General features: G+C 37.6%; 1 protein-coding gene across 1 annotated transcript in view; it reads right to left on the bottom strand.

The window, feature by feature from the left end:
• LHX6 (LIM homeobox 6) overlaps nucleotides 1-13,725 on the bottom strand; it is a 101,642-nt gene that overhangs the window by 79,180 nt on the left and 8,737 nt on the right. The window contains exon 4 of the mRNA XM_075579340.1: nucleotides 13,683-13,725. This exon is cut by the window's right edge and continues 79 nt beyond it. Within this exon, the coding sequence (XP_075435455.1) occupies nucleotides 13,683-13,725 (43 nt within the window). The remainder of the gene's footprint in view (nucleotides 1-13,682) is intronic.

Below are 13,725 nucleotides of genomic sequence, written 5' to 3'. Positions count from 1 at the left end.
CTTTGGCAGCATGGAGGTCGTCAGTTATTTTAGTGAGGGCTGTTTCAGTAGAGTGAGCAGTGCGGAAGCCAGATTGTAGAGGGTCTAGAAGAGAATAGGTGTTAAGAAAGTGTAGCAATCGAGAGAATACAAGACGTTCAAGAGTTGGAGGCAAAAGGCAGGAGGGAGACAGGTCGATAGTTAGAAGGACAGGTAGGGTCAAGCTTGCTGTTTTTGAGTAATGGTATAACGGTTGCATGCTTGAAGGAGGATGGAAATGTACCAGAGTAGAGGGAAGAGTTAAAGATCTGTGTGAGCATAGGGATTATAGAAGGAGCAAGAGGTTTTAGGAGATGAGAGGGAGTGGGATCAAGAGGGCAAGTGGTAGAGGGAGAAGAGGAGATCAGCAGTGACACATCCTCCTCTAAGATCGCGGAAAAAGGGTCAAGAAAGGTAGGAGGAGAGTTGGGATATATCAATATATCAATATAGTACTTAATCATCATATAGCACTGTATCAATATATCACTGTATCAATATAGCAATGTATCAATTTATCAATGTATTCATATAGCACTGTGTCAATAAAGCACTGTAGCAATATAGCACAGTATCCAAATAGCACTGTATCTATATTGCTCTGGATCAATATAGAACTGTATCAATATATCACTTTATCAATATAGCACTGTGTCAATATGGCACTGTATCTATATACTGTAGCACTGAAGCAATAAAGCACAGTATCCATAGAGCACTGTATAAATATAGCACTGCATCAATATAACAGTGTATCAATATAGCAATGTATCAATATTTCACTGTATCCATACAGCACTGTAGCAATATAGCACTGCAGAAATATAGCACTGTATCAATACAGCACTGTTTCAATTTGGTACTCTATCAATATGTCACTGTCTTCATATAGCACGGTATCAATATAACACTGCATCAATATATCACTGTATTCATATAGCACTGTATCAATATATCACTGTATTCATATAGCACTGTATCAATATATCACTGTATTCATATAGCACTGTATCAATATATCACTGTATTCATACAGCACTGCATCAATATATCACTGTATTCATATAGCACTGTATCAATATATCACTGTATTCATATATACAGTGGCGGCCGCCTCCGCGGGATTTTTTAAACGCAGGCAGATGCGGCGTTTTTTCATCCGTTTTCGGCGCTGCGGGCGCTTTCAATGTAAAGTGCCATTAGCGCTTGTCTGATGATGCGGCCGATGCGTGGAAAACCCCGACACAAATTGAAAACATCCCCGCATTTTTACGGGTAAGTAGGAGGATAGGAGGGGCTGCAGCAGTAGTACTGTATTCATATATCACTGTATCTGTACGGGGGGGGGGGGCAAGGATTATTGATGTGAATATAGAGCCCCTCATTATCAATTGACAACCCTGTCTTCACGTGGCGCCCCTCGTTTCTAACACAAGGGGCTCTCTCTACCCTTGGGCCTAGCGTCCCCTTGGGTATATCCAGCTAACAACTTCCATGGATCTTTTTAAAGTGAAGTTTTCCGTTGAAGTCGCCTATACCCATCTGTGGGTGAAGAGGCGAAAAGTAAAGTAAGTAAGTATCAGTATACTGTAGCAATGTATCAATATAGCACTGTATCAATATATCACTGTATCAATATAGCCCTGTATCAATATATCACTGTATCAATATAGCACTGTATCAATACTGTATAGCACTGTATCAATATAGCACTGTATCAATATAGCACTGTATCAATATAGCACTGTATCAATATAGCACTGTATCAATATAGCACTGTATCAATATAGCACTGTATCAATATATCACTGTATCAATATAGCACTGTATCAATATATCACTGTATCAATATAGCACTGTATCAATATAGCACTATATCAATATAGCACTATATCAATACTGCACTGTATCAATATAGCATAGTATTCATATAGCAATGTATAAATATAGCACTGTATCAATATAGCACTATATTCATATAGTACTGTAGCAATATATCACTGTATTCATTTAACACTTTATCAATATAGCACTGTATTCATATTATAGCACTGTATCAATATAGTACTGTATTCATATTATAGCACTGTATCAATATAGTACTGTATTAATATAGCACTGTATCAATATAGCACTGTATCAATATAGTACTGTATTCATATTATAGCACTGTATTAATATAGCACTGTGTCAATACAGCACTGTATCAATATATCACTGTATCAATATAGCACTGTGTTCATATACTGTAGTACTGTAGCAATATATCACTGTATTCATTTAACACTTTATCAATATAGCACTGTATTCATATTATAGCACTGTATCAATATAGTACTGTATTCATATTATAGCACTGTATCAATATAGTACTGTATTAATATAGCACTGTATCAATACAGCACTGTATCAATATAGCACTGTATCAATATAGCACTGAATACCTATTATAACACTTTATTTATATAACACTGTATTACTATAGCGCTGAATTTATATTATAACACTGTATTAATATTATAGCACTTTATTTATATTATAGCACTGTATTTATATAACACATTATTGATATTATTGCACTGTATTGATATAGCACTGTATTTATATAACACTGTATTCATATTATAGCACTGTATATATATTGTATCATTACATTTATATAACTGTATTAATATAAAACTGTATTCATATAGCACTGTATTTATATTATAGCACTGTATTTATATTATAGCACTGTATCAATATAGCACTGTATTTATATTATAGCACTGTATTTATATTATAGCACTGTATCAATATAGCACTGTATTTATATTATAGAACTGTATTTATATTATAGCACTGCATTAATATAGCACTGTTTTCATATTATAGCACTGTATTAATATAGCACTGTATTAATATAGCCCTTTTTTTAATATTATAGCACGGTATTTATATTATATCAATGTATTTATATAACACTGTATTCATAATATAGCACAGTATTAATATAGCACTGTATTAATATAACACTGTATTCATATTATAGCACTGTATTAATATAGCACTGTATTCATATTATAGCACTGTATTAATATAGCACTGTATTCATATTATAGCACGGTATTAATATAGCACTGTATTCATATTATAGCACTGTATTAATATAGCACTGTATTCATATTATAGCACTGTATTAATATAGCACTGTATTCATATTATAGCACTGTATTAATATAGCACTGTATTCATATTATAGCACGGTATTAATATAGTGCTGTATTCATATTATAGCACGGTATTAATATAGCACTGTATTCATGTTATAGCACTGTATTAATATAGCACTGTATTCATATTATAGCACGGTATTAATATAGCACTGTATTCATATTATAGCACTGTATTAATATAGCACTGTATTCATATTATAGCACGGTATTAATATAGCACTGTATTCATATTATAGCACGGTATTAATATAGTGCTGTATTCATATTATAGCACGGTATTAATATAGCACTGTATTCATATTATAGCACGGTATTAATATAGCACTGTATTCATATTATAGCACTGTATTAATATAGCGCTGTATTCATATTATAGCACGGTATTAATATAGCACTGTATTCATATTATAGCACGGTATTAATATAGCACTGTATTCATATTATAGCACTGTATTAATATAGTACTGTATTCATATTATAGCACGGTATTAATATAGCACTGTATTCATATTATAGCACGGTATTAATATAGTGCTGTATTCATATTATAGCACGGTATTAATATAGCACTGTATTCATATTATAGCACTGTATTAATATAGCACTGTATTCATATTATAGCACTGTATTAATATAGCGCTGTATTCATATTATAGCACGGTATTAATATAGCACTGTATTCATATTATAGCACGGTATTAATATAGCACTGTATTCATATTATAGCACGGTATTAATATAGCACTGTATTCATATTATAGCACGGTATTAATATAGCACTGTATTCATATTATAGCACGGTATTAATATAGCACTGTATTCATATTATAGCACGGTATTAATATAGCACTGTATTCATATTATAGCACGGTATTAATATAGCACTGTATTCATATTATAGCACGGTATTAATATAGCACTGTATTCATATTATAGCACGGTATTAATATAGCACTGTATTCATATTATAGCACTGTATTAATGTAGCACTGTATTCATATTATAGCACTGTATTAATATTAAAGCACTGTATTAATATTATAGCACTGTATTAATATAGCACTGTATTAATATAGCGCTGTATTCATATTATAGCATGATATTAATATAGCACTGTATTCATATTATAGCACGGTATTAATATAGCACTGTATTCATATTATAGCACTGTATTAATGTAGCACTGTATTCATATTATAGCACTGTATTAATATAGCACTGTATTCATATTATAGCACTGTATTAATATAGCACTGTATTCATATTATAGCACGGTATTAATATAGCACTGTATTCATATTATAGCATGGTATTAATATAGCACTGTATTCATATTATAGCACGGTATTAATATAGCACTGTATTCATATTATAGCACGGTATTAATATAGCACTGTATTCATATTATAGCACTGTATTAATGTAGCACTGTATTCATATTATAGCACTGTATTAATATTAAAGCACTGTATTAATATTATAGCACTGTATTAATATAGCACTGTATTAATATAGCGCTGTATTCATATTATAGCATGATATTAATATAGCACTGTATTCATATTATAGCACGGTATTAATATAGCACTGTATTCATATTATAGCACTGTATTAATGTAGCACTGTATTCATATTATAGCACTGTATTAATATAGCACTGTATTCATATTATAGCACTGTATTAATATAGCGCTGTATTCATATTATAGCATGGTATTAATATAACACTGTATTCATATTATAGCACTGTATTAATATAGCGCTGTATTCATATTATTGCACGGTATTAATATAGCGCTGTATTCATATTATAGCACTGTATTAATATAGCGCTGTATTCATATTATTGCACGGTATTAATATAGCACTGTATTCATATTATAGCACAGTATTAATATTACAGCACTATATTAATATTACAGCACTATATTAATGCCACAGCACTGTATTCATATTTATTTAGTATTTATTAATTAAAATGTTACCAGGCAGTAACACATTGAGAGTGATCTCTCGTTTTCATGTATGTCCTGGGCACAGAGTTATGATAACAATACATCGTTACATTAATGAAGAGAGATTATACATTACATTCACAGACATTTCATGGACAGTTAGAGATATGATTATGGGCATAAGTAACATTTACAGACAAGATTAAAAGTGTGCTAGAGTGCCTGCAATGTGTCCCAGAAACCCTGCCCAGGGAACTTACAATCTGCATAACAGGGGAAGCTGAAACATTGGGTACAGGGGATAAAAGGACTGGTGAGTTTCAGGGGCCGATTCACTAAGCATTGATAACTGCTTTCAAGTATGATAAATGGCTATTAAGACCGATGTTGTCTGCTGCGTGATTCACCAAGCAGTTATAAGAGCGCTTTCTTGGGCGTAAAATTTATTTTTTCAGCCAAAAAAAAAAGTGAAAAAAAAATACGTTCCATCAGGCAAAAAACGGCAAACGTGCCATTTTGTGCCAGTCAGCGCAATTCACTAAGCAGTGATAAGTGATTCGTACTTTAAAAGCATGCCAGATTTTTGCACCAGCTAAAGGCTGGTGCAAAAGAAATGGAGCCATGAATAAAATCATTGTTTACATTTTTTTCACCACACAATTAATACAACATGCCGGTGGGTGTCCCCGGGTGATCCCCGCGGGCACCCGGGGACCTCGGGTGATCCCCGCTGGCCTGCGATACCAATCTTGTGGCCAAAAACACACAACAGACAATACTTTGAAATAAATACACCCCCCTCCACCCTCCCCCCCGCCCCCTAACACATACAGTACATTAATGGTCAAAATTACTATTATCAAGATATGGATAATAGTGTATTTGTCCATTACAAATAAAACATTAAGCTGCAGAAATAAAATAAATAAAAATTGCACTCACCCCTGCCAGGCTGCCACGATGAAGGCCGTCCTCATCCTCATCATCGTCCATGTCCTCCGTTACCACAAACAATGCAGTACAATCAAAAATACAATCTCATGTCCCCTAACCCCTTGATCATCTTAGCAGTTATTAACAGCTATAGTAATTAAGGGGTAAACCCACCCTCTCCTACTACCCACGCAGGAGGCCTAACCACCCTCCCCGGGCAACTACCCCCACCCTTCACCCATTCATTGGTACAGTGGGTACATTATGGTCATATAATATGGGCATGATTTACCACTATAGCAAGAAATGGTAAAGGAATAAAAAAAACAGGCCCAAATAAAACAACATTACATTGCAAAATTAACATATTACTAAAGCCAATCAAACATTTGAATGGCACAGTGGGTACATCATGCCCATATAATATGGTCAACCTAAAAAAAAAATTACAAACAAGAACCAATGCATTCAAAACAATCTCAAACTAAAAACCAATAAAGAAGTAAACCGAACAAAATTACCACCAATCAATTAATCCAATCCAAAATAAAGACCAGAATAAACAATTAAAACACCAAAACAAAACAAGGAATAAATAAAATAAATATGTAAATAAACTGCATAATTGAAAATCAAAAGTCAAAAAAGAATCCAACATTAAAAAGCAAACACCAATCAAAAGTCAGAAATAAACATTTTAAAACACCAGCAAAAATGCCTGAACACTACATAAATTTGCAATATAAATAGCATACAAATTTATAAACAAAGAAGCAATATACATTTAAAATACATACAAGCAAGCATTTGCCAAAACAACAATGGCTTCTTACTGTATGTATGTATGTATCTATGTATGTATGTATGTATATATGTAATGTGTAATACATTTGGAATGAATGTGTGAAAAAAAAATGCAACCGACAAAAATATACAATAAAAATACCTGTAAATGAAAAATAACATACATTCAATTTTTTTCCTTACCTTTAGATGTCTTCACCCTCCGATTCCCGTGGTCACCGCAAGCTCTGGAACCAATCCACGATCCCAAACAGGAATGGGCCACAGGTAAAAAAATATCCAAAGTCCTTTTCTTCTTTCTTTTTCTTCATCTGTAAATTGTAATCCAATTTTGGCTCTTTCAGGGTTCTTCTTCATCTTCATCTTCTTCTTCCATCTTCTTCCATCTTCTTCCATCTTCTTCTTCCATCTTCAGCAGGCACACCCTTGTAATCCTATTGGAGGAACAGGTCTTCCCCCCTCGGCTTCTTGCCGTCAAATGAGGCTGCACAGGCCTGTGACGTCACATTTGAGTGCAAATGGTTCACACGCCTCTGATTGGCTGTGAAAACCATGTGGTTTTTTTTTTTGGTGATGTCATGTAAAGGTAGTGACGCCAGCCAATCGGAATGGCTGTGCTTCCTTTCCCTTTAACATGACATCACCAAAAGCAACATGGCTGCCGTCACATGGCACTTCAGCCAATCAGATTGTGATTATTTTTTGACTTTTGATTTTGAATGATGCAGTTTATTTACATATTTATTCATGGTTTTGTTTTGGTGTTTTAATTGTTTATTCTGGTCTTTATTTTGGATTTGATTAATTGGTTGGTGGTAATTTTGTTCGGTTTACTTCTTCATTTGTTTTTAGTTTGAGATTGTTTTGAATGCATTGGATCTTGTTTGTGATTGGGTTTTTTTCAGGTTGATCATTGACTGGCATAGTGTTATATCATGCTCATATTATATGGGCATGATGTACCCACTGTGCCATTCAATTGTTTGATTGGCATTAGTAATGTGTTAATTTTGCAATGTAATGTTGTTTTATTTGTGCCTGTTTTTTAATTCCTTCACCATGTCTTGCTATAGTGGTAAATCATGCCCATATTATATGAGCATGATGTACCCACTGTACCAATGAATGGGTGAAGGGGGGGGTAGTTTCCTGGGGAGGGTGGTTAGGCCTCCTGGGTGGGTAGTGGGAGAGGGTGGGTTAACCCCTTAATTACTATAGTGGTTAATAACCGCTAAGGTGATTAAGGGGTTAGAGGACATGAGATTGTATTTTTGATTGTACTGCATTGTTTGTGGCAAAGGAGGACATGGACGGTGATGAGGATGAGAACGGCCTTTATCGTGGCAGGCTGGCAGTGGTGAGTGCAAGATTTATTTATTTTATTTCTGCAGCTTAATGTTTTATTTTAAATGGGCAAATGCACTATTATCCATATCTGGATAATAGTAATATTGCCCATTACTGTACTGTATGTGTTAGGGGGGAGGGAGGTGTATTTATTTCCCTTTTTTTTTTTAAAGCACAGAATTGGTACTGCAGGCAAGCGGGGACCCACGGACACCCACGGGGCCCACCCGAGGGCCCCCGCCGGCCTATAGTAACATTCCTATGATTTAAAAAAATAAAAAATAAATGTAATGTATACTAGGGGGGTGTAGGGGGTGTTGGGGCACAGGCAATAAAACTGCTATTGGGTCTTAACCCCTTCATTGCCTTAGCGGCTAGCCGCTAAGGTAATGAAGCTGCTTTAATGTATTCTTTTAATAGTGTGCTTTAAAAGCACAGGGGATACCGGCACCCCATAACGGGGCCTGTATCTCATGAAGTAGGGGTCGCCGAGGCTGAAACAAATGCGGTTCAGCACAGGAGACTCCCTGCATATGTATACTAGTATTAAAATGTATATGTATACTGTACGATCGCCTGTAAGAGCCGTGCATGGAGACGCAGCGTTTTTGCTCGCACCTAACCAAATGCGCTTCACTTCTGAGGGAATCCCGCGTCTGGCTTCATTTTTATCGTGGGATTACAAATTTCCCAATCGGGAACAAAAGCTCACTGCTTAGTGACTCGCCCACTTGAAATAGAGCAACTTTAACATTACTAGCGATAACACAATCTCTCAGCGATCGCACAATCTCTCAGCGATCGCACAATCTCTCAGCGATCGCACAATCTCTCAGCGATTGCACAAATTCTCAGTGATCACACAATCTCTCAGCGATAACACAAACTCTCAGCGATCACACAAACTCTCAGCGATCGCACAACCGCACAGCGATAACACAAACTCTCAGTGATCGCACAAACTCTCAGCGATAACACAATCTCTCAGCGATCGCACAAACTCTCAGCGATAACACAATCTCTCAGCGATCGCACAAACTCTAAGCGATTGCACAATCTCTCAGCGATAACACAAACGCTCAGCGATAACACAAACTCTCAGCGATAACACAAACTCTCAGTGATCGCACAATCTCTCCGTATTATTGTGAACATTGGGGCACAGACGTTTGAACTGTATTAGTTGAAAATTTAGGCAATATATAGGAAGGGAGAGATGCATTCTGCAATAAATCCCTTTTTCTTAAAAAATAAATAAATGTGTAAGTGTAAATTTGTAAATAAAAGAAACAATGTTGTGTGCCTTTAACAGATCACACTTCAACCGCTGATTACAGGCAGCAAGATGTGGGAGGACCTATGCTAGGCCTGTCTCTGTGTGTGTGTGTCTGTGTGTCTGTGTGTGTCTGTGTGTGTCTGTGTGTGTCTGTGTGTGTCTGTGTGTGTGTGTGTGTGTGTGTGTGTGTGTGTGTGTGTGTGTCTGTGTGTGTGTCTGTGTGTCTGTCTGTGTGTCTGTCTGTGTGTCTGTCTGTGTGTCTGTCTGTGTGTGTGTCTGTGTGTCTGTCTGTGTGTCTGTCTGTGTGTCTGTCTGTGTGTCTGTCTGTGTGTGTGTCTGTTTGTGTGTCTGTGTGTGTGTCTGTTTGTGTCATTGTGTGTCTGTCTGTATGTGTGTCTGTCTGTATGTGTGTCTGTCTGTGTGCAGAGTGAGCGCTCGGGGGTTAAACATTCCTAATTTCCTTTGCTGAAGTTTCCTCTCCTTTACTGGACACATTGATTGACATGATGGGGAACTTGGCACACGGGGCAATTAGCTGCTTTTACACCCAGCTCCATACTGACAAGAATTAGTAATAAGACGTTGGCCCTAATTCACACTTCATTTGCTGACAAAGTCCCAATAACTCGCAATGTGTCGTATATCACCCGACAAACGCAGGGACACGCGACAGGCGCACTGTTACCAAAGCATGGAACATATTGATCAGGTCACCAGACTTTTATAATCAGCACCCAATCAGTCTTAGAATGAGCTTCACAAATCAAGCATCCCGATAACCTGCTACTGTCTCACAGTCACTCCTACCACCCATTGCGGCCAAGCACTGCCATCTACAGCACTTATTCCCTCACCTGCTGTCTCTGTAACTCTCCCATCATACCACTTAGATTGTAAGCTCTCCGGGGCATAGCTTCCAAAAAATGCAATTCAGTGTAACATCCACATGAAACTGTCACTAGAAGGGACCACGTTTCGGGATATGTCAGTAATAATGGACCAGATGCCGTCCTGAAAGCAATGGGAGCCACAGAATTGGACTACAAGTCAGAATGGGCAGTGGCAGCCCAGTCACATGACCCGTCTGTGAGCATGGGACCGTTTCCCTGGATCCGGTATCGTTCTGTGCAAAGGAGGCTGACTGCGCAGCTTGCCATGAAAACATGCCGGGCGCTCTGTGACCAACACAGCACCTACTGTTTGCCACAGATTGGCAACGGTTACACCTGTCTAAGACTAGAGGCGGGCGAATCCCCCAAAATCCGTTGCCCGGATTCTCTCGCATTCTCTCCCCCCAAATCAATTTCACGGTGTGAAATCCGCGGACGGATTTCGTCTGTTTCAATCCGCGCGGATTCATCAAACACCGCCGTTGGATACAACAAGCGGATCCAGCGATCCGTTGGCGGATTCTTAAGAACGGATCGCTGGATCCGCAGTGTGCTGGCGATAATAATTTAAACATCTGCATAACGCGAATCGCCCTTTCTGACATTGATCCGCGGACCAAAGGAATCGCCAAACCGCTGCGGATCCAAATTCGCCCCCCAAAATGTGCCCATCTCTATCTGACACCCGGCAGAGATTTTTGATGCTTGGGAAATATATTATAACCGGCGTCTCCTGTTCCCTCTCCCCAGATCACAGGCTGACGAACATCGGCAGAATACGCACAAATGCCCAGACACATTCAGGCTGAGAGACGAGGTGAAAATCACGGCAACACATCAACAACAATAACACACATCACAGAGCGTCTCCTCCCGCATGTTAACCATATATCTGTGTTTTGGTACATGATACAGTGTGTGGTATATAAAATCTCCCTAACCTGATGTCCTTTTTCCAGAAATAAAGGCACTTGCAGTAAAATCCGTTATATTCTCTTTACAAAACATAAGCACAAAATGCAAGGTGTAACCCCAATATATTTATGGATTCCCGTCCTAGGATGAAGCAACAAACGAATAATCCGCGACGCACCCATCCAAAGGATAAAGGAGGGTGACATGGATACAAAATAACTTTATTGGAACTGAGGCAAAAAGACCAACATGTTTCGCGCTTACGGCGCTTTCTCAGAGTCCTAGGACTCAGGAAGGAATTTGTTTTTCCCCTTATGAGATATCATTGGATGATGTGACTCTGGGGTTTTTTGTTTGCCTTCCTCTGGATCAATAAGTAAGTATAGATATAGGATAAAGTATCTGTTGTCTAAATTTAGCGCAGGTTGAACTTGATGGACGTACGTCTTTTTTCAACCTCATCTACTATGTAACTATGATGATGCACACTCATTTGGAGAGCAATTAACGCGTTTAGATATTTCAAGCCGATCCAGTCATTAAATATTTCAACAATAGATACATAGCCAGAAACAAAAGCTGCATATCGTGTACACTGAAAAACACTCCTTCGGATAATATCATCTGTCACCCCACTCCTGGGAGACGCTCGGACAGAAAATGTTTATTTTATTATTTTTCATTATTATTGTTATTTATTATTATGTTATTATTCATTATTTATATATCTCTCTAACAAATAAGGGGTTTCCCCTAGGTCAATGGGCTCTAGGTTACATAACTTGACATCATTTAGTGTGGCATTAAATATTATATTTATCAATGGTAACATTACCTTGACATACATTATATAATCTCGTGCACGTGTGAAACTCAATTCTTGGCCTGGATGTATGCGTAATATACAGAATATATGTACATATGTGATATAGGTATATTTGGTATATGTGTATGATGTGTGCATATGGAAAACAGGAAAAGATTGGGATTTCGCTAAAACATTATACATATGTTGGTAAAAGTTTCACCCCCATAAAACCCCCGAGATCAATCGGTAACAAACGCGATGGGGTCTTTGTAATAAGAAGTCGCTCTGCGTTGATGATCATGGGAATAGCTCCATGTGGATTAACAATAATTATACCGTGTTTGAATGTGGCATTTCTCATAACACATACTGCTGTGTCACGTTAGACAACGTGTATGTCACGTGTAGGTGGAACATGCATGTTTAGACACAATGTATGTATGTCACACGTAGACAAGACATGTCACTGTTAGACACAATGTATGCATGTCACATGTAGGTGGGACTTGTCATGTTTAGACAATGTATGTTTGTCAAATGTAGGCAGGACATGTCACGGTTAGACACAGTGTATGTGACATGTAGGCAGGACATGTCACGGTTAGATACAGTGTATGTATGTGACATGTAGGCAGGACATGTCACGGTTAGACACAGTGTATGTATGTGACATGTAGGCAGGACAAGTCATGGTTAGACATAAGGTATGTTGTCACATGTAGGCAGGACATGTCATGGTTAGACACAGTGTATGTATATGACATGTAGGCAGGACATGTCACGGTTAGACACAGTGTATGTATGTGACATGTAGGCAGGACATGTCATGGTTAGATATAAGGTATGTATGTCACATGTAGGCGGGACATGTCACATTTAGACAATGTATGTATGTCACATGCACGTGGGACATGTCATGGTTAGACATAAGGTATGTATGTCACATGTAGGCGCACATGCCTTTACTCATGTGATCTCTTCCAGGAGTTGTGAATATTGAAATAATCTGCTGGTTACGTTATTTCCCATCCCAAACATAATGTTAAACAGCTATCACAGCGACACATCTGCTAGCACAAGAAAGCGAGCCTTTCAGTGTACAGAATAACAGATAATACTGCCACGCTTCTCCCAGTGAGAACAACATGAGAAGCAACTCCATGAAAAGGAAGTCCCAACTCAATGCTACAAACCAATCCCTATTTACACCAGCCAAATAACTGTAACAAGCCACGTGTGTAATTAACAGAACCTGCTTCATTGTAACTTTAGTCCCTGCTGGGAAACTCTTACTGAAAACAGATTATGTCCATCCTCTAATCCCTTTGGTGGGCTGCACCCACATATCACATTGTACAAGACATACAGTAGGAGCCTTCACAGCTGTGTATGTAAAAGGGGAATATGGCAAATAGCATTTCCTATCGCTATTGAGACATGCTAACCCCCACTCAGAGGTAATGTCACAGTCCCAGGTTACAGGGGCAGCTTCCAGGCACCTCACAGAAACTGAGCTCTTACCTGAAATAATCCATTTTGCAGAATATCTCCTTGTTTTTAATGT

Source organism: Ascaphus truei, chromosome 21 (genome assembly GCF_040206685.1).
Source record: "Ascaphus truei isolate aAscTru1 chromosome 21, aAscTru1.hap1, whole genome shotgun sequence".
Classification (NCBI taxonomy): domain Eukaryota; kingdom Metazoa; phylum Chordata; class Amphibia; order Anura; family Ascaphidae; genus Ascaphus; species Ascaphus truei.
This window is presented reverse-complemented; position numbering and strand designations above follow the sequence as displayed.